The 21172-nt window shown below is 39.1% G+C and overlaps 1 protein-coding gene across 3 annotated transcripts in view; it reads left to right on the forward strand.

The window, feature by feature from the left end:
• The window catches only part of ADGB (androglobin), a 480816-nt gene that overhangs the window by 144785 nt on the left and 314859 nt on the right, over positions 1–21172 (forward strand). For all 3 annotated transcript variants that reach the window (XM_068231985.1, XM_068231986.1, XM_068231987.1), the window contains exons 6-7: positions 4788–4927; positions 17850–17936. In XM_068231985.1, the coding sequence (XP_068088086.1) occupies positions 4788–4927; positions 17850–17936 (227 nt within the window). The remainder of the gene's footprint in view (positions 1–4787; positions 4928–17849; positions 17937–21172) is intronic.

Genomic DNA, 21172 nt, shown 5'->3' on the forward strand with positions numbered 1-21172 from the left:
CAGCCGCTGACGTTTCCATTGAGTCCGCCGAGACACGCTAGGACGGAGCCTTAGCTCCGCCCATTACGTGTTTACACATGGGGGACCCGCCAGATACGCTATGCGAGGAGGGTGGGAACCCTTTGTTACCTCCGGCGGACCCAGGGGGGCGGTGACTGGCCGGTTAGTGAGAGATTTACAGGTGGGTGGTTCCATAACGCTGCAGCCTATTAGGACAGCTATGCGTAAGTTCCCCATCAGGTCCACTAGCCTAGGACTGTGATGATTGGGGGAGCTAGATTCAAATTTTATTGGATGCTGTTGACCATGTGCACTATATAAAGCTATTTGTTACTAGCCAATGTATAACTTGATTCCTAGCAAGCTTGACAAAGAGGTGTGCAACCTTGAAACGTTGCCTTATCTGCTGGAATCTCCTATGCAATAAAAGAGCAGAAATTTTACGATTGATGGTGCCGGCTGCTTCCTTGCTTTCCTGGTATTGTTAGAGCTGGATGCTAAGACATGGTCAAATGTTATTTACAACCATATATCAGCCAGAAAACTTGGATGTGTCTTTGTCACCCTAAAGTCAACCTCTAGTGGCAGAGATATGTAGCCACGAGCAAATGCTTTTCCTGATATCAACTTTGCTCTAAATTAGCCCAATTTAATTCAGAAAATAAAGCAGTCTTGAACTATCAGATATTAAGGCTGAACGATCAGTAAGTGTCCTTTTACAGAGGTCTGTTCAGGTCACCTTGGCCTGATTTTTCTGTGGACTGAGGACATCTGAAACAGTGAATTTGGGTACCTGTGGCCACCTGGTAATTTGGTTGTTACTATAGACCACAATGTTAATTGCAACTATAGCGGTGACCAGTGTATCATTTTGGTGGCAAAGACACTTAACATAGCTAAACTCCAGAAGCAAGCCGCTTAATGTGGACCCAAATAAAAAATACAAGATTTCAGAAATAAAATCTATTTTCTAAATTATAATAATAAATAGCAGCCTTTTTTCAGCTGCATGATGACAAATATAAAATATTTTACATTTATTGGAGGAACCCCTCCCTTCCTTTCATATTGCTGGGACAGAATCTGGCAAGCTGGTGTAGTAGATGGTGTCTGGCAAAGGAGGAATTGCTAATGGCTGCCACCTGTATAACACTAGCTATCAAAAGAGAAGGGTGAAAAGCATGCACTGAAATGTTCATAGGCTTGAAGGAGTGTTTATTTATCTTTGTATGTGTCAGAGTGGTGCAACTAAATATTTTGATTTAAAAAAAATGTTTGGTTTGGGTCCGCTTTAATGGGAGCAGATAGCGGTGGAATGTCAGATGGTGGTGGAGGGACTCACAAAGTGGGTTTGGCTAATATGTAGCTGAACGCCCACTACAGAACTGATAGTGATAGCCATGAGTTTGTGGGGGGAGTAAGTAGGAGGTAGGGGTTAGTGTGAGAGGTTGGTCAGGTAAAGTGATAGTAGAATATTGGTAATATTACCAATATTATACTGTTGGCATTATCCAGCAGCCGGTATTATAATATCGGTCATTTTGCTGATATTTTACTAAGGCCTTCACTCAAATTTTCAGTGTACACGCAGACATCGGCTTAAAACCACTTTCACTACTTTTACCTATTATTTGGTTTACAAAACAATTTCTGCTGAATTTCATGGTTTAACCACTTTAGTGCCGGCATATAAAACCCAGAGCAATTTTAACGTTTTAGGTATGTCCCTATTTAATCAGCAATGCCTTTACCACTTGAAGGACTACAAAAGTTAAAAGAATATGGTGGCTGCCATATTTATTTCCTTTTAAACAGCAACAGTTGCCTAGCAGCCGTGCTGATCTATTTGGTTGCAGTAGTGTCTCAATAACACCAGAAACGAGCATACAGCGAATCTTGTCAAAAATTACAATAATGTTAGAAACACATGATCTGTATATGCTTGTTCAGCATCTATGGCTGGAAGTATTAGAGGTAGAGGATCAGCAGAATAGCCAAGCAAATGGTATTGCTTAAAAGAAAATAAATATGTCAGCCTCCACATACCTCTCGCTACAGTTATCCTTTAAGACTACCAAGTGGTATATGTATTGATTTGTTTTGGAACAAACGAGTTTTTTGGGGGGGAGTATTTTCTCCCAAGAATGATTTAAATTATTTTTTATGCTTAAAAAATACAGTTAGGTCCAGGTTTGCATTGAGACAACAACTTTTTCTAATTTTGCTTCTGTACATTACCACAATGAATGTTAAATGAAAAAGGCTTAGAAGTCTTTGCTGAGCCTGGGCTTCTCCCTTGGCCCAGTACTGGCAGCTACATGTGCATGGGAGCAGTGGGGGGAGATCACTTGGCAGGGTCTGATGGTGTTGGGCTCCTGCAGTGGCTGGAGGCCCTGGGGCAATTGCCCCCTTTCTGTGTATGGCAGCGGCCCTGGCTGTATGGAGACAGTGCTTGGAAATATTACAGGTGCTATTGCCAGCACGGTACAGCGAGTTACGCTATTAGCACAACCCTCAAGCATTGCTACTCTAACACGCAACAGGCCCATTATGTCTAACATTACCCTCAAGTTGCTATTGTTGTCTTTGTCTTCATTTTTCCTTCCCTACCTATCACTGGGACAGTTGGACAGAAACAGCACACACTTGTTGTCAAAGTTTTGGTTCTTCTGAGCCAACTTAAATGCGATAGGCTGCTGACCAACACAGGCACTTGTGTGATTTGTCTTAGAGCCCTTTATTCGTAACAGCAATACTGTGCCCCACCCCTTTCCTGCAGAATTAGTATCAATAAAGCCCAATAGAAATTCTATTTCTACTCCACACATGGGAAAAAAGAAAAAATATTCTTATAAATGTCAGCACCCTCATTCAAGAAATCTCTCTTTTTTGGTGACAACGAGGACCAGGACAGCAAGCTGGATGAAATTATGGATACACAGCAATAACCCATGTTAAGTCATCTTTGAAGCAATAAGAACATGGTAAACTATAAACATTCCCCATTTTATGCAAGATTGTAAGATGTTGCCTTTTATAGTGAGCCGGATCTGATGAAAAAGGTAGATTTAAATTTGGTGATGCAGTGACCATCACAAGGAGTCAGCTGCCACTATCTCAATCTAGTACCTTACACTAGTGCATTGTGCTGCAATTTCCCTAGCAGCAGCCCCCACTCCAAACTGCTGCACACAACCGCTAGGCACAAGTGTGGTCACTTGGGAGTGTGCTAATAAGCTCATTCCAGAAAGTTCATCACAAGCAGGAGCCGTGGCCTCAAGTGAGAAAAATGTTTTTTGCATGGTGTCCATTGCACGAGCGAGTGATTTTTTTTTGCATTTATTTAGATTAATATAAATCCAATCTTTATGTACTTGAAAGTAAGAATGCACATCTAGAACACTGGTGTATAGTGAGCATGTAGCTAATACATTTTATAGACCTACACTAATCCAACCTACATACAGCCTTTTTAATGGAGGATTTTGGTTCTCTTTAAGCACCATATACTTTCCAGGTGGTCCTGCGTCACCATGGATAGGAGTTGTTGGGGAGGCGCCCAATTTGTGCAATCGTGATAAAAGCTTATCTCCTCTATAATAATAAAAAGAGCTATCTAACCTCTAATGAAGACTCACAGAGGTGGAAAACCAGGGAGTCTTTATTATAAGAATGGTTATACTGTAGACAACGCGTTTCACAGGACTCAGTCCGCTTCCTCAGGTCAATGCAAAACAGATAACCTTTCTATGAGCCGTGTGGTATGCGGGCGCCTATGTTTTTACATAGCAGCCGAAGTGCCGCTACTGCGCCTGCACTGGAGCCGGGAAGGTAAATATTAACATCCCCTCCATTCAGGGAGCTCGATCGCTGCCGCCGTGGGACGGAGTAGGGCGGGGGAAGCCTCAATAGGATCCAGAGGCTTCCCCCTCCCAAGGTGAGTGCTCCCAAGGCCATTTTTTTCCATACAGATCCTCTTTAAAGAGTGAACAAGATATTTGTTTTCTTTGAATTATTCAAGCTCTGCAGACTCTGTCACTGGGAGGGTGGGGCTCCATATCAGTATACAGCAGTATATAGATACTGTATAGGAAGTGTTTCTTCCTAATGATGAAAACAGGAAAATTACTGCAAAAGTGGGTGTCCTGAATATTCTACTATATATCACTACAGTGCCTCTTTAAGTTAATTGCTAATGATCACTGGGTTGTGTGCTAATGCCACAGCACCAAGACACATGTTGCTAAACTGCTAAAACTTGATAATATGGGGAAGCTCCCTTGTGTTAGCTACAGTAGATTGTCATTTCCGCCCACTTCTCTGCTATTTTATTGTTTTAGTTGGTTCGCTGATGTTTTGTTTCTGCTTTTGGATGCCATAATAAATTTGTGAATGCCCAGTTTTAATAATACACGCTGCAGATGTTTTTCAAAGGCAAATTAAAGCTTTAGCGCAGTTGTTTAGAATAAATACTATGTTGTGAATCCACTTGGCAATGATATTTATAAACACACATGCAAGTGAAAGCGAGAAAGTCGGAAGCAAAGTAGGCAAATTACCAAATTAGTGTGGATTATCAGCGGCTGTCACATGAAGTGAGCATACGGGGTTCCTAAGCTGCAATCTTGGTGACTTCTCTTCATTTAAGCCTTCAATATATTCATGCGGCCCACAGCAGGAACACAAAGGGAGGCTTCTGGGTGGGAGAGAAGGACAACTTGCAGTGAGTCACAATTTCTATTTCTGCACAGGGACTTTATGACTTTGCTTTTTTCTTTTATTTGCAGGGATGCTGGAGAAGGATTGTGGTGGATGATACTCTACCTTTCAACAAAGACGACAAGTTGCTTCTCCCAGCAACAACCTGTGAAGCTGAACTGTGGCCAATGTTGCTGTCCAAAGCAATTATTAAACTAGCCAGTATAGAGTATGTTCAGTCTTCTAGTTTCTCTTACTGTTTTTTCAAATGTATGTTCTTGTCAATGATTCTAGACAGTCTGGGCCATTTCTGGCCATTTTGGTGCTCCTTCTCCAGACAAGGTACCTCCCCCCCCCCCTCCCCAAGCACCCAAAATTGTGAATTGGAAAATCGAAGACTACTGTAATTCGTTTTGCAGATGCCAATAACAAATTGGTAAAGTATATGTGGAAATTATGTTGTTTCTCAAAATAAGTCTATAAAGAATACACAAATGATTACCAACCTGGCCAGATACACCTCACCAGCCCAAACCCACTGAATCCACATAGAAACCCTTTCCTATAGTTATGAAAGGTGTGTAACCACTTTATAAAAGCATGATACAGTTTATATATTGTTTTGGTGTTTAGTGATTAAAATATTTTCATAAAAATCCAGAAGAATTAATACAATTTCTACAGACCAAATATAAAATATTTACAGCTAAATTAGTGCATCAATGGTAACCTGCTAAATCATTGTTATGCTATTCAGGCCTTCTTTCTTATGCTACCCAGAAGTATTCATTTAGGCACTACAATTACCATCCTTTCCTTTCTTAATGGAACTAGCAATTGTGTATTAGAACTCCATAGTGTGTTGAGAATAGCTCATTGGAGCCCCCTCTTGCAATTGTCAATCCGTGCATTTGCCTGTTTGCTTATGTCTAAAAATGGCCATGTAGACTGTGATTCTCAGAGAACAGGTGGCCCTATACGCCTGTCTGGGTAGAATTTTTGAAAACACTTTTTAGTATTTATTTCCTTTTATGTATTAACATTATAATTTCTCCCAAGTTACAGTGTGTTTTGCATGCCTTGTGCTTGATTGTTTTTACCGATACTCAAATTTGCAGTTAGACTTTTGGTTATTTTTAAAATCATAATACAGACAGATAGGGTGGGGCAGCTTTATCAGTGACAGAGAGTGAGTAGAATTTCTGCAGCAACAACAAAAAAAGTTTCTGTATTGTGTCAGCCAAACAAATTATGTAGGTAGGTAAAAAAAAAGTTTTGTAAAAATAACAATAATCAGATAATCAGCTACCATCTGGAAATATGCCTGAAGAAGGGGACTAGCTCCCAGAAAGCTTGCATCATTTAACTCTATCAGTAAGCCATTAAAATGTACCTGCAACAACAACAAAATCTGACACAAATAAAAACCCTTCCCTACTCTAGAAGGTAATATGTTTCTACTGCCTTCTTGTGCTTATTGAATTCTTGTTTTGTAGACTTTCCTACTTTCTGTCCTTGTGAAATCTATGTTAGCAAGAGGAAGAGGATGTAATTCTTCTAATGTAGACCCAGAATATAATGGAAAACCTAGTAGGGATTATTTTCCTTGCTTGTGATTTGCAGGCCCTAAATAAAAGTTCTGGCTCGTGTTGGGCTTAAAAGCAGGCACTTTTTATTTTCAGCCCACATTCTTTATACTATTGTTTTATTAAAAAGCTAAAGTTTTAATAGCACAATCAATTTTACAAATATTAACCTAACTGCAGATACTATTTCCATTAAATCAATATTTCTGTAAGAGCTCATGATTATACAATGATTGTTGCTCTGTAGAAATGTATATAGACCACCCTAATAACTTCATACATAAAAGGATACACACACAGTGTATGTATATACTGTGTATATATATATATATATATATATATATATATATATATATATATATATATATATATATATATATATATACACAGTATACACATGCCTACTCTAAATCTACTGTAGGTGTTGATAAATTCCATTCCATAGGGTCAAGGAAAACAAGTTGTTAATTCATTTGAATGTTATTTAGCTTTGAACTCTACTTGGATCAATTCGACAAAGCTGTAAAAGGTTTTAATCTGCATTTATTCATCAGTAAAAAAAATCATATACAAAACATGCAGTTCTTTTTCAATTACCTTTTTAGAACAGGCACCCCAGGATATTCATTATTTATAACTCCTGTATGTACCTTATGATTAATATATAAAAGGCTCAGTATAAACACAAAGTATACACATCTTCCTTACTAGCGTGTAAATCTCAATGAAATCACATGAAAAATGTAAGCCTGTATTACATAATGCACATTCCTTGTACGAACATAAGGTACTTCACAGTTACAAAACTGTACAACAGGTTGGAATGGCCCATGATTGAAATGTATACAGTAAACTATCTGTAAACTATCTAAAGTACATTTTATGGAAGTGAACCCCCATTTGCTGAAAGGACTACAGAAGTATACTTCCCTAAACACAAATGCATGTCCTTTTGATGTGACTTGCTAATAGGCACTAGCTTGTGGATCTTGTGGTAAATGTTTTTGTATAGTGCCACTTAAAAAGGTTCACTTAAGATTCCAAAATGTAAGTATTTGGGGGAAATTGAAAATAGCACGGTGAGTTGGGCGAAATGAAAGTCCACCAATGAAATGATGATCCCAAGGCACCAGATTCACTAGTAAAGTGCCCAAAATGACACAATATCAATTTAGTGCATTATAGTACTCAAACTGGTTAATGGTTTTTTTGGGGGGTTATTTTGGATGTTGGGGAGCTACTTCCACAAATTAATCTTTCATCCTCCGTGTGTTTCTTATCTTATATAGCTGTAATTTACCATATGATCATGTACCAAACTTAGGGCTCAAACCCACTAGCAGCCTTTTCTAAGTGCTAGTGATTTGAAAAAGCTCTTGCTAATGCAACGCTATGGAAGATTTTTATAAAATCACATCACTCAATTGGGATCACACCCACAGCATTACATTAGCAAGAGCTAATCACAAAGCACTCAGAAACGCGCTCCTAGTGAGGTATCTCAAACTACACATTGACTATGTATTTGTACTTGTACTATGGAATGTCATGACTGTACAGTGTCTTGAACTTCTCATGTATATATGTTCCCCAAGATTTGTTTTGTATTATTTACAATGCTACCAAAGCTGCTGGTGCTATATAAATAAAAAATATTAATATTCTTTAACACTCTTCAGCCGGCCACACATGATTACATTTTATATTTCTTTTCCATTCAAGAATTAAAATAATTTTTTCCAATTCATAGTAACGTGAAAAATCTGACCAATGTACCACACAAATGTGTTACAATTTTCCGCAATTATGCTTGGGTCTATAAATCAAGAAAGGGATAATCTACACCCTTCTGTTTATATAAAAATTGATCATAAAAATCAGCCAATTCCAATCGAGTTATATCAATAAGATGGGAAATTCAATCAGATTTTTCGCTCAAATAAAAAAAAAAAATACTTATTTTTTGTACAACTGATGGCTTTTATCCAAATGCCATAAAAAGTTAAATATGTTTTACTGCTTCGTGTGTGGCTACCTTGAGACAAATAATTTTAAATATGCCCCTAATTTTTCTTTTTTTAAATAAAAATTTAGCTCTGCTTTAAGTATGGCTGTCTAAGTTCTGAAACTTTTCTTTCATCCCATACACTGATTTTTCAAATTTGCTATATTTACATGGCAACACCAAGTGAGCTGCTTTAAGATAAATCATTGTAGGTCCTTTAGCGTTAGAGAACATACAGTTCATTTGTTAACTGCCACTGATCATCTTAAATACATATAATACTTTTCTATATTGTCTTCCTACGATTTTCTGCTAAGTTGAAATTCAACTGAAGGATAGATACGTATAAAGTATATAAATATATATACATAGACAGTGTGATGCGAAGGTTTGGGCAACGTTGTTAATTGTCATGATTTTCCTGTATAAATCGTTGGTTGTTACGATAAAAAATGTCAGTTAAATATATCATATAGGAGACACACACAGTGATATTTGAGAATTGAAATTATTGGCTATTGTTTAGTGGATTTACAGAAAGTGTTCAATAATTGTTGAAACAAAATTAGGCAGGTGCATAAATTTGGGCACCACCCAAAAAAAAGAAATTAAATCAATATTTAGTAGATCCTCCTTTTGAAGAAATTTCAGCCTCTAAACGCTTCCTGTAGGTTCCAATGAGAGTCTGGATTCTGGTTGAAGGTATTTTGGACCATTCCTCTTTACAAAACATGCCTAGTTCATACAGGTTTGATGGCTTCCAAGCTTGGACAGCTCTCTTTAACTCACACCACAGATTTTCAGTTATATTCAGGTCTGGGGACTGAGATGGCCATTCCAGAACATTGTACTTGTTCCTCTGCATGAATGCTTTAGTGGATTTTGAGCAGTGTTTAGGGTCGTTGTCTTGTTGAAAGATCCTGTCCCGGCGCAGTTTCAGCTTTGTCACTGATTCCTAGACATTGGTCTCCAGAATCTGCTGATACTGAGTGGAATCCCTCAACTTTGACAAGATTCCTAGTCCCTGCACTGGCCACACAGCCCCACAGCAGATGGAACCACCACCATAGTTTATGATAACTAGCAGGTGTGTTTCTTGAAATGCTGAGTTGTTTTTCCTCCATGCATAACGCCCCTTGTTATGCCCAAATAACTCAATTTTAGTTTCAGCAGTCCACAGCACCTTTTTCCAAAATGAAGCTGGCTTGTCCAAATGTGTTTTAGCATACCTCAAGCGGCTCTGTTTGTGCTGTGGACGGAGAAAAGGCTTCCTCTGCATACAGCATCTCCTTGTGTAAAGTGCACCAAATGATTGAACGATGCACAGTGACTCCATCTGCAGCAAGATGATGTTGTAGGTCTTTGGTGCTGGTATGTGGGTTGACTCTGACTGTTCTCACCATTTGTCGCAACTTGAACTGAGCCTGTGGTCTTCCATCTCCTCAATATGTTCCTAACTGTGGAAACAGACAGCTGAAATCTCTGAGAAAACTTTCCGTATCCTTCCCCTAAACTATGATGGTGAACAATCTTTTTCTTCAGGTCATTTGAGAGTTGTTTTGAGACCCCTATGTTGCTACTCATCAGAGAAATTTAAAAGAGGAGGGAAACTTACAATTGACCCCCTTAAATACTCAGGTCAGGGCTCCCTGAGCTTACCAAGCCAATTTGAGCTCCAATAAATAGTTCTAAAGCTCTTGGAATCAATAAAATGACACATTTATGCACATTTATGCACCTGCCTAATTTTATTTAAATAATTATTGTGCACTTTCTGTAAATGCAATAAACTTAATTTCACTTCTCAAATATCACTGTGTATGTCTCCTATATGATATATTTAACTGACATTTTTTTATTGTAACAACCAACAATTTATGCAGGAAAATCATGACAATTAACGACATTGCCCAAATCTTCGCAGCTCACAGATATATATATACACACACACACACACACACACACACACACACACACACACACACACACACACACACACACACACACACACACACACACACACACACACACACACACACACACACACACACACACACACACACACACACACACACACACACACACACACACACACACATATATATAATACTGCAGTACTGTGCAATATAGAGGAAGAAGCCTACTACTCTGCACAGCTATTAAGAAGTTGGACAAAGAATTTTCTTCTAATAGAGCTCCAGCTCTTCCTATTAGTATATTAGTATGCCTTTTTGCCTGGGGTATGGGCAGTGGGCAGGCAGGTATCAAGAACTTCAAGGTCCTGTTGGGGAGCTGAGGTTAAGGTTGAATTTTATAAAAAAAAAAAAAAAAAAAAATTTGCTATAGTATGGTAGACACCCAGTAGATTTAAAATTTTTCTTCATATGAGAATATTAAACAAAATGTTGATAGTTTATCACAAAAATCTGTTCATGTTTTTTTCTCTTTCGCTGCTTTATTCATTGAATTTGAAGTCACTAATCTTCTAGAGTAAAAGAACCTTGCATGTATCCAAAAATAACCTGCAAGGCACCTAAATCAGTTTACACCATATCTGACTATTGTCATTGCAGTTAATCATTCTGGAATAAATATAAATATAATGTATCTATTTGGTAAAGGTTGGATTTAACGGAAATATGTTTACATAAAAAATGTATGTCATAAATGAAGAAAATAAGACTTGTGTTTGTGAGCCTTTAACAATTGGTAAGGAGTTCCCCTTTAGGTATATAGCGTTCTTTCACAGGATATGCTTAACTTTCCTTTAAGTTGTGATTGTCAAATATGCTTTTCAATTTAGTAACACTGATATAGCATTAAATGAACCATTTTATGCCAACAAAGCTCAATTAGACACTGACCGGAAGAGATAACTTCTGATTCATAGGACTGTGTGTGCCAACAGTTGACGTCATGCTGAGTGTATTCGTTCAGTAATGCAAATGTTGACATATCAGACCTTACCTGTATAAAGTGCAGTTATGTTGTAGAGGTAGCACACCTTACCCTAAGTCCGGGTGCTGTAACCTGTGGATGCTGAGCCCAAACATCCAGCAATATAACAAGCAGGGAAAAAGTCCAGGTTAGCACACCGTTAGAAGATGCAAGTTTCTTCAATTTATTGCTTCATTGGCACATAAATATGACAATTGTTTCGGGGCCACCGCGGGTCCCCTTCTTCAGATAGTGCAAACAAAAAACTTTTTTGTTTGCACTATCTGAAGAAGGGGACCCGCGGTGGCCCCGAAACAATTGTCATATTTATGTGCCAATGAAGCAATAAATTGAAGAAACCTGCATCTTCTAACGGTGTGCTAACCTGGACTTTTTTCCTGCTTCTTACCTGTATAAAGATCATGACATGTCAGATTACAGCTATGTAAACGCAAACTAAAATTATACCAACATTGTGACTAGTTTCTTGGAAGAAGTGAGAAACGAAGGTAGAATTATTTATAAAAATAATGAAAAATCATTTAAAGTTTCAGAACATGTACGAGTTTGTGGATTAAAAAAAATTATTAGATTTAGACAGCTGTTTGTATATGCCAGAGTAAATAAATAATGTCCCTGCAATGATATTTTTTGGCCAACTATATTAAACTATTTAAACATCTTTATTCAACAACCTCACACAGCCTCACTATTGTACTGACTGCAAGATCACAATCGCTGATATTCCAGGGTAGATATTATAGTGTGGAAAAGGAGGAGAGAGCTACTGGCAGTGCAATAAAATTCTTTTTATTTTCTCCTTATACAAAAGACAATGTTATATTGCCATTCCAATATGAGGCACATACCACTAGGTACTAGTGAGCTGTGGGTGGTACAGGATGGCCTAACAATCATTTTGCAAATATGCATTTCTTTTGAGGCTGTATATGAACAGGTACACACAGACAGATTGCAAGTATACCCCTTTGCTGATTTATAATAATTAACAGCCTGTTTAAAGAATGCATATTTTGTTGTAGGGACTTTACTAAATGTATATGTGGCTTCAGAAATGGGTTCTCAGCTGCGTTGTTGGACTTCTGGAAGTAGTTTCTAGGGGTTGTTTGTTTGTTGAAGGTTGTTTTTTTATTGAGTAGTTTGAAAGTGTATTGTGACACTTGGGGATTATGATAGGTTTTGGGGTGTGGGATTGTATTTACAAGAATGGCAGAGTTATGTTAGTTTTTGCACCACTGGATTATGCTAAGTTATGAAAGGGTACAAAATTCTTTTATAGCACCATAATCTATTTAAATAGATTTAGGAGCAGCAACGCTTGAAATGCTGGCAGAAGCTGACAAGCTACAAGGAAAAACACTGACGGCTCACACCAAAATACACAGTTGTAAGCAGTCAGAGCTGAACTTAGCAGGAGGGAAATGATATGGTTGCCCCTGTCAAAATCTCCTTCATTAAAAGTTAAATTTCTTACCCTGGGTGCATCTATCCAAACTGCAGTCACTCAAATGCTGATTCAAACCTCATGGAGGTTAAGTAACTCAGTAGAGATGAGAAAAACAAAAACAAGCCTGTAACTGTTAGTTAATTAAGTAGTTTGCAGCTAACTGATCAGCTACTGTATATACTCAGATATAAGATGAGAAATTTAGGACCGATTTACAAAATAAAAGTGTGTGTGTGGGGGGGATGCCTTATCTGCGAGTCAGTCCTAAAATTCTTATCTCATATCTCAGGAGTGCCGCTTCTTTTTCCTTCAATGTATAGCAAGCTGCATCAGAAGATACAGACCTATTCAATCACCAGGCGCTGGTGTCCTCTCATCTGTTCTTTTCTTGTGCCGGTCTCCTCTCATCTGTTTTTCACTTGCGCTGGTCCACGTGCATCAGCATATATCCAGCTTTCGATGTCACATGGCATCTGGAGAACAAGTGTGCCGATGCACACAGAGCGGCGTGAGTGAAGAACAGATGAGAGGGGATGGGGACAGGGAGACCAAAAGGACTGCTGCATGGCTGCATGAGGGGACTTTGAGGAGTTACTGGCTGCACTTGGGGGTCAGGAGGGGTTAATGGCTGAAATACTTCAAGCAGTGCAGCCATTAAATCTGCCTGGTCCCCAAGTGCAGCCATTAACTTTGCTGAGTAGACTTATACTTGGGTAATTTAAAAAATCCATCAGAAGAGGGTGAAATTTAGGGGTCAACCTATACACAATGTCGATTTTTTTTGCTTTCCCTTCCAAACCACGGTGCTAACTACAAAATCAAATGTGCCTGTTCACTCTGCTTTGAAGTTTTGTAATGAATCCTTCAGTCATCTATCTGTTGAATTAGCCGAATAGCTGGTTTAACATGCCTGCTGACTAATTGATCTGTAGGTTGTGACTGATTTGCTAGCTCGTCTCCCATTTCCTAGTCACTTCAGTGAAGATAAACATATTAGGAGAATGTTTTGCTTATTTTTAAAGTGTAAATTATCCATAGAAAGATTGCAGTGATGACTCTGATCCTGTGCTCCTTGGTACTATCGCTTTGTATAGCATTACTTAAAGTGTACCTGAAATGACATATATCATGATGTACTGTATGTACAGTGCCAAGCGTAGAAATTACTAGGCTGTGATTCTTTTTTTTTCTTTTTCTGCCTAAAAGAGTTAATACTTAGGTATGCAAGTGACAGTTTTTCTGCAGTTGGGACCTAGTTTGACTATAGCATAATCCTCACAGAGAGAGAATTGCGGCCATAAAACTGTTGCCTAGCAGAGAACAGTTTCTAAGTGCAGGGGATAGATAACAGGTCAATAGTTCACATATTTTAGCTGTGGGACACTTGAAAGACTGTGTCATTGAGCAAAGAAAATAAAACATGAAATCTACTTTATAAGTTTTAAAACCTATAAAAAAAACTGAGTGGAAGGATATGTTATGGCCAGATCTCGAAGTTGACCACTTTAGAATCTGGCCGGCCATAACCCGAAGTGACCGGGCTACTGCACCCAATGTGAGAAGCGGCAATGATAAAGGCCTGTGCCACATCTGTCTGCAGGGAGGAATATACAGGGCAGCTTGCACACTCCCTCCCTGCTATGTATGTGTGTGTGCTTGTAATATCTGCGGTTGCCACTGCTGCCTGCATTACAGCTGTGAATACTGGCAACACAGACTGCAATAAAAACCTGCAGAGACACATACACAGAGCAGGGAGGGAGAGAGCACAGGCACACCGGATTGGCTGCCTTGTATATTTCCTCCCTGCAGACAGAGGTTAGAGAAGGAGCCAATGGGCAGGGGGAGGAGTTTGGGCAAAAAATCAGATGCCGCTGCCAAATGCAATTTGTTTCCAGACATTGGCTGCAGCACGACCACTTAGCAGAAGCCAAAGTGGACAAAAATTGATTATCTCTTTATTTTTTTTTACTTCAGGTTTACTTTGAGCATGCAGGTGATAAGCACCATAGACTTCTCTCGCTAGCAGAAAGCTACTGCTGCTAGCTATGATTATATTATAGCCTATGCAGCTAGAAAAGATACCAACTTATAGTTAACAATACAATACAGACTAATAGGCAACATTTATGGTAGCAGATTTGTCATTAGAAAAAAAAACGCTGATAAATTTAATTATCTATCAATTCAGCAGCAGTTCTTAGCAACTGAAGAACTATATTAAAATAAACCAAGACTGTCACAGGAACCTCAGAGATGACATAGCAAAGCGACTGCTGTTCTGTTGTTCATGTTGTGACTGCTGTTCTGTTGTTCATGTTGTGACTGCTGTTCTGTTGTTCATCTGTATTGCCTCAATTAAACCCCACATTATGATTATAGTGCAGAAACGTGACAGATGAGCTCTTTTATGTGTCTCAGATTGGCATAAAGTCATTGCTTATAAACACTGTGACTTCTGTGCCTCAACGTTGTATATCTTCAGCATCTTTTATTTTCCCTTGCTGAGATTTGAGCTGGTTTATTCTGAAGAATGCTGATGTATAAAGTGGATTTCCTGACAGGGAAGAGAAAAACAATAGCCTAACACCCAAAGCATATGTGCAACTGAACATATAGTACATCTTCCTTCGTAGCTCAAAATAGTTTTTCGAAGCCCACTTGCTCAGCTTCCTTCTAGTTCACAAACCTGCATATGCCAGCAAGATTATGGTAATTTCTGTAAGGCTACGTTTCAACTGTGCCAGCGTGCGTCTCCGATGCCGGCAGTTGTAATGCGAGAAAGCATCAGAATTACTGTAGCTGGGACATGCACGGCTATGGGGATTCGCATGCTTGATCAGATTTTATGCTGCATACCATGTTTTTTTTTTCCTGCACATGAATTTCGATGCAGCCTATTGATTTCAAGTTCCCCCATTCTGCCCCATAGGAAATAATAGTGCTCTGCACACCACTATGATGGATTCAGCAACTCCTAGACTGTTTAATTAACTGCCAATTAATTATGTTTAAGATTTAAAGGAGCAAGACTTGTTACTTTTAATTAGAGTACTATGTCAAACAGATGTCAAGAAGTGAGGGTGAGGGGTGGGCTCTGCATTGCCTGTACTGAGCGCTAGCAAGCACCTAGCAGGAGGCGAATTCATTGCCTTCTGAATAAAAGAGGCCCCTTTCTACAGGCGGCTGAAGGATGCTGAAAGCGGTGTATTCACTGCTGCTTTCTTTCACCAGCGGCGCATTTGGTAGCGCTTCGCACAGGCATTCAAAATGTACCCTCCATGGAGAATCTTTGCATGTCTTTTTGCCACTGAGTAACACCACCATGGGCTTGATTCACTAAAGCGTAATAACTGCTATCACAGCAGTTATCACGGAGCTGCTGCGCGCAAAGGTTTTCACATGAAAAGCGCATGTGATTGTGCGCAAACCTTCGCTTATCACGCAAAGTAACGCTGTGATAACTGCTGTGATAGCGCTTTAGTGAATCAAGCCCCATGTGTGAAATGATGACAAGCGAGGTATTACAAACACTGCCATTCAGCTGCATTGAGTTGCAGCTGGAAGGCTCTCATGGCCGGGAACTGGAAGGCTGCACTGCCTGACAACCACACAGTTTAGCCTCCCATTTAAAAGGAGCCTTAGGCTGGTACTGTTTTTCCACCTTGGAGATAGCAAATTTTGTTATGTAATTTACTGTGTTCCTTGTTTTAAGTTAGGTCAAGTACTGTAGAACTAGCAATTCGAATGTAAATCTACTCACCAGCTCTTCTGTAAATGGTTATAATTCATAAACCCTGCCCACCATGGGCAAAACCACCAAGCAGGCTGCAGCTCTATGCCCCCCCCCCCCCCCCCCCCCCAAGCTGTGTTGCTACACACTGCCAGTGCTTTTGCCCATGGGGATGGGGTTTCAGGCTCCCTGCACACTGCAAATCCGATTTGAGATTCCGATTCTGATTTTCCCTGAATGCTATCAACAGAAAAATGCAGAAAAAATGCAGCATGCAGTAACAATTAAAAAATGGAATCGCATGTAAGAGGACGATTAAAAATCAGAATCGCATGCAGTGTGCAGGGATCATTAGAATGTTAACTATTTAACTATTTATGAGCAAGAGGATGAACACATTTACATTTTTGTCACTGATTCTACTTTGCTATAAAACGAAGACACGGAATGTATTCTTGAACACACTACAGGTGCTCTTAGGTTTTATCGAGACATAAAATCTTATGTAAGAAAAAGCAAACTTTTTGTAATTACATATGTTTTCATCATCCTGAGACAGTATTTGCTAGTATTAGCTTTGGCTGCAATTGCAGCTGAAAATCATTGAGAGTTAGCTTGCATTCCCACTATATGCGGTGCATTGCTGCAACTTACTTTTACTGTCCATACAGTTCTATAGGTAGGCTAACATCTCTGCATTGTAAGGGACCTCACTATCCAAACATATTTTCAACAATGTTACCAAAGCAGTTTTTCTGCTATTAAAAGTAACATGCCTGTAATAACATGCAGCGTGCGCGTTGCATTATGGCTGTGTAATAGTGTGGGTTTTAGGCAACATGCAGTAGTATCATTTTAATCAACCATTATTGGTCTAGGTAATTCCAAAGCTACGCATCCAATTTAGATTGACAAATCATTGGCAAATTTTGCCACCTCCATGTAGTATGAGGGTCAACAGATTTTGAGCACTGTGAACAGATTGTTTAGGTAAGCTCTCATACTACATGGAAGTGGTAAGATTGGACAATGATTGACCGATCAAAATTAGATGTGTGTACCAGGCATAAAGCCGGGTACACACTTTCAATTCAATTATGATTGCCCAATCTTTGGCCAATTTTAACACCTCCATGTAGTATGAGGGTCAAAAGATTTTGAATACTATGAGCAGATTGTGTAGTTAAAACCCTCATGCTACATGGTGGTGTTAAAATTGGTCAGTAATTGGCCAATTAGAATTGAAAGTGTGTACCAGGCAAGTTCGTGGTTTTATATCAGAGAAATCAAGTTTCAAAGTTCTAGGGAAAAGGTGTGCATTCTTCTATAGTGCACTCTATGTAGAGTATGTGTTCTGTGTATGAGCCTAAGTTCTTGCAGTTTGTGTGTTCCAGTGAGTTTGACACTTCTATCTTTCTGCAGCACTAATGAATTTGAAAAATATGAATTGGGAGAATTTACTGTCTTGCACTCCTTAACTGGATGGCTTCCAGAGGTCATACCTCTCCAGTAAGTAGTTTTTTTTCAACTTTCTGTACCAAGGCATGTCATCAGTTTTTAGTGGCCATAAACATGAGATCAGTAGGACATGTGGGCAAGATTCAACCACCCACATGAAGTGCTTTGCTTGCATCTGATTAGTGCTGTAGTTGCCATGATCACACTATATATTGCTTCAAAATTTAGCTATCCACTGACGTTAAATCAGCCTTAAAGTGGAACTGCAGTCAAAATTTCCCATCTTCTCCAATACATTATTTACACAATTCTACTTTTTAGCAATACACTTAAAAAAAGTGCCTGAAAGGGTTTGTAGTTTATTTTTCTTCATCTGACTTATTAGTCACTAAACTATCCACAACAAAGAGTTTTCCAGACTCTTAATCATTGTGCATTCTAACGCCTTGTAAATACAGAGGTGATGGCAGAGGGACAATGAGCAGTGAGCGATGGAGCAGTTTAGTGTGTGCGGGGGAGTGGGGAGACCAATGCGCTCAGGCATCAGAATGCTAAAGATCCGGCATGCTGGATCTTTAGCAGAATAGTGCGACTGCTGTACATATTAGATTCTCAGTCGAGGCAGTTTTTATCGGCTGCCACAACTGAGTTAAATCTAGCCTAAAGCCTTGTACATACAGTATGCATAAGGACTATCGCTTGGAAGTACCATGGTTACCATGTATAGTAGGAATCAAATTCAAAACAAATGGGGATTGATCAGCGGCCATCTGGGCCAAAATCTTCAGGGAGCCTGAAATGAATGGGACAAGGCTGACATATTTATTTAATTTTAAATGACACAGATTGCCTGGCAGTCCTGCTGATCCTCGGCCTCTAATACCTGTAGCCATAGACCATGAAGAAGCAAGCAGATCAGATGTTTCTTTCTGGCTGGGAGCACACATAACATAGCGTGAACGGCTGCATTTTATGTTATGTTAATGTTGGGTGCATTTTGGTGCGTTTGCAATGCGTTTTGCGTGCATTTTAAAGCGTTTGCGGTTCACATATATCCGTTTTGTATGTGTTTTCCATGCGTTTTTATATTTCTATTTATGCAAATCACTAGGAAGACAACAGGAAGCGGAAATGCTGCAAAAAATTTTCAGGGAGGGGGGAACACATGTAAAAACGCATGAAAAACGCATACCATTGCGTTCCTATTGACTTTCATTATGTGCGTTTTTCATGCGTCTATGAATATTGTGCAACAAAACCAGTGTCTTTTAAAACGCAGGTTTGAAAATGCATAGAAAACGCATATTCGTTTTATATGCGTTTTTCCCTGCGGCCCATAGATCTCCATTAGCGGCAAAAAGCAGCGTTTTACGCAACGCTAGTGTTTATGCTATGTGTGCACCCAGCCTCAGACAAAAATCTGGCAGGGTTAGCTGCATGCTAGTTTCAGGTGTGTGATTGAGACACTACTTAAGCCAGGATGATCAGCAGGACAGGACTGCCAGGCAACTGGTATTATTTAAAAGGAAATAAATATGGCATCCACCATATACCTCTCGCTTCAGGTTACCTTTAAAAATATCACTGTGGTTCTTGCAGATTGAACAGAATATTACAGTATAATGCAAGATGACAGCTCCCATACTAGCTGAATGTGGCTGGGAAAAATTGGTATTTAAAAAATGACGTTACTTTGGACCAAAAGCAGATTGGATAACCAAATAGTCAGTAAGGAGTTGGGAAACATGTAATTGTATTTTGTGCCAGACTGTAGTTCTGCTTTGATAGGGCAGATTTATCAAAACAAATGCAAAAAAAAGCCTTTAATGAAACATAGATCAACCTTGTTTAACCGAGGACAGGAAATTAGGCTAAGTAATTCAGACTGATATCCTGACTTCCTCTGCTGCCGCATGTCCAGCTATGTCATTAAGTAGGCTCTATGACTATGCAAGGATCAGACAGCTGTGTCTTGCCTATCCTTGAAGGGTATAAAAATAGAAGGGTGAAAATAAACTTATGAAATAATGCATAGTATGTGTAGAACAGCTAAGAAATACAGCATTAGTAGTAAAGAAACGAGTCTCATATTTTTTCTATTACAGGAAGAGTTAAGAAAATTCAGTTGTTATCTATGCAAAAAAGGTTATCTGAGATTTCAGACCTAACTTGGTTCAGAGACAGTCCAATTTTCTGAAGCACTTATACTTCAAAGAAACACTCAGAGACAGATTTAGATTATTATTATTTATTGTATGTATAAAGCGCCAACATATTATGCAGTGCCTGACATTAGTTAAGGTTAAAGACTATATTTAGGGGTTACATACAGCAATACGACAATACAGGAATACAAGAAAAATCAGATCACGCAGCACAGTATGAGTACAAGGTAATACTTAGTCAGTCACTGGATGGAGCATGGGGGTTAGGCAAGTTGAGTTCACTCAGATGCATAGCATGGGTTCACAGTAATGGAGGTGCATGATCAGGTAGGACACAAAAGGAGGAGGACCCTGCCCAAAGGCTTACAATCTAGAGGGAGAGGTAGGGACACGAAAGGTAGGGGACCAGAGTTCAGCTACAGGTCTAGAGCACTAGTGAGGGGTGGTAGGCCAGAGTGAAAAGGTTAGTTTTGAGGGCACTTTAGATAAGGTTTTACTGCAGGGGAGTTCAAAAGGTCATTAGCTCTGCTCTCTTTCATAGTTTAAAATGCAGAGTGTGATTTGTAATTGCAAATATGAGAGAATGATGCAATGTTATAACAAAAAGCTATATAACTGAAAATAAAAATATGAGACTCTTTTCTTTGCTATGGTATATTAACTATCCATACTACACATACAATTCATTATATCATAAGGGTTTTTTTTCGCTCCAGTGTCACTTTAAACTCACTTTTCATAATTGTCATTTTCATTGTCTGGCACCCAATCCGCCAGCCTTATCTTCTGTGCTAAACATCTCCAAACCAGCATCATATTACCAAAATTGGCAGCTTACCCAAATCCCACTGCCTATTCTTCCCACACCAAATGCATTTACTTACCGCCCTGATTGTAATGTGTGTATCTACACTTATTATATTTATGCAGATGTTATCAGAACTTCAGCAAACAAGGGTTACTGAAGTGCTGAGAGTTCCTCAGCATTTCTAACATGAAGCAGTATGAGCACCCATCTCTGTTAGTACCCCCTGTGGTTCCAGTATATATAAGCTTAAAGAAGAACTCCAGCCTAAACAAACATACTGTCATTAAGTTACATTAGTTATATTAATTAAAATA

The sequence above is a fragment of the Hyperolius riggenbachi genome, chromosome 4 (assembly GCF_040937935.1).
Source record: "Hyperolius riggenbachi isolate aHypRig1 chromosome 4, aHypRig1.pri, whole genome shotgun sequence".
NCBI classification, from domain to species: domain Eukaryota; kingdom Metazoa; phylum Chordata; class Amphibia; order Anura; family Hyperoliidae; genus Hyperolius; species Hyperolius riggenbachi.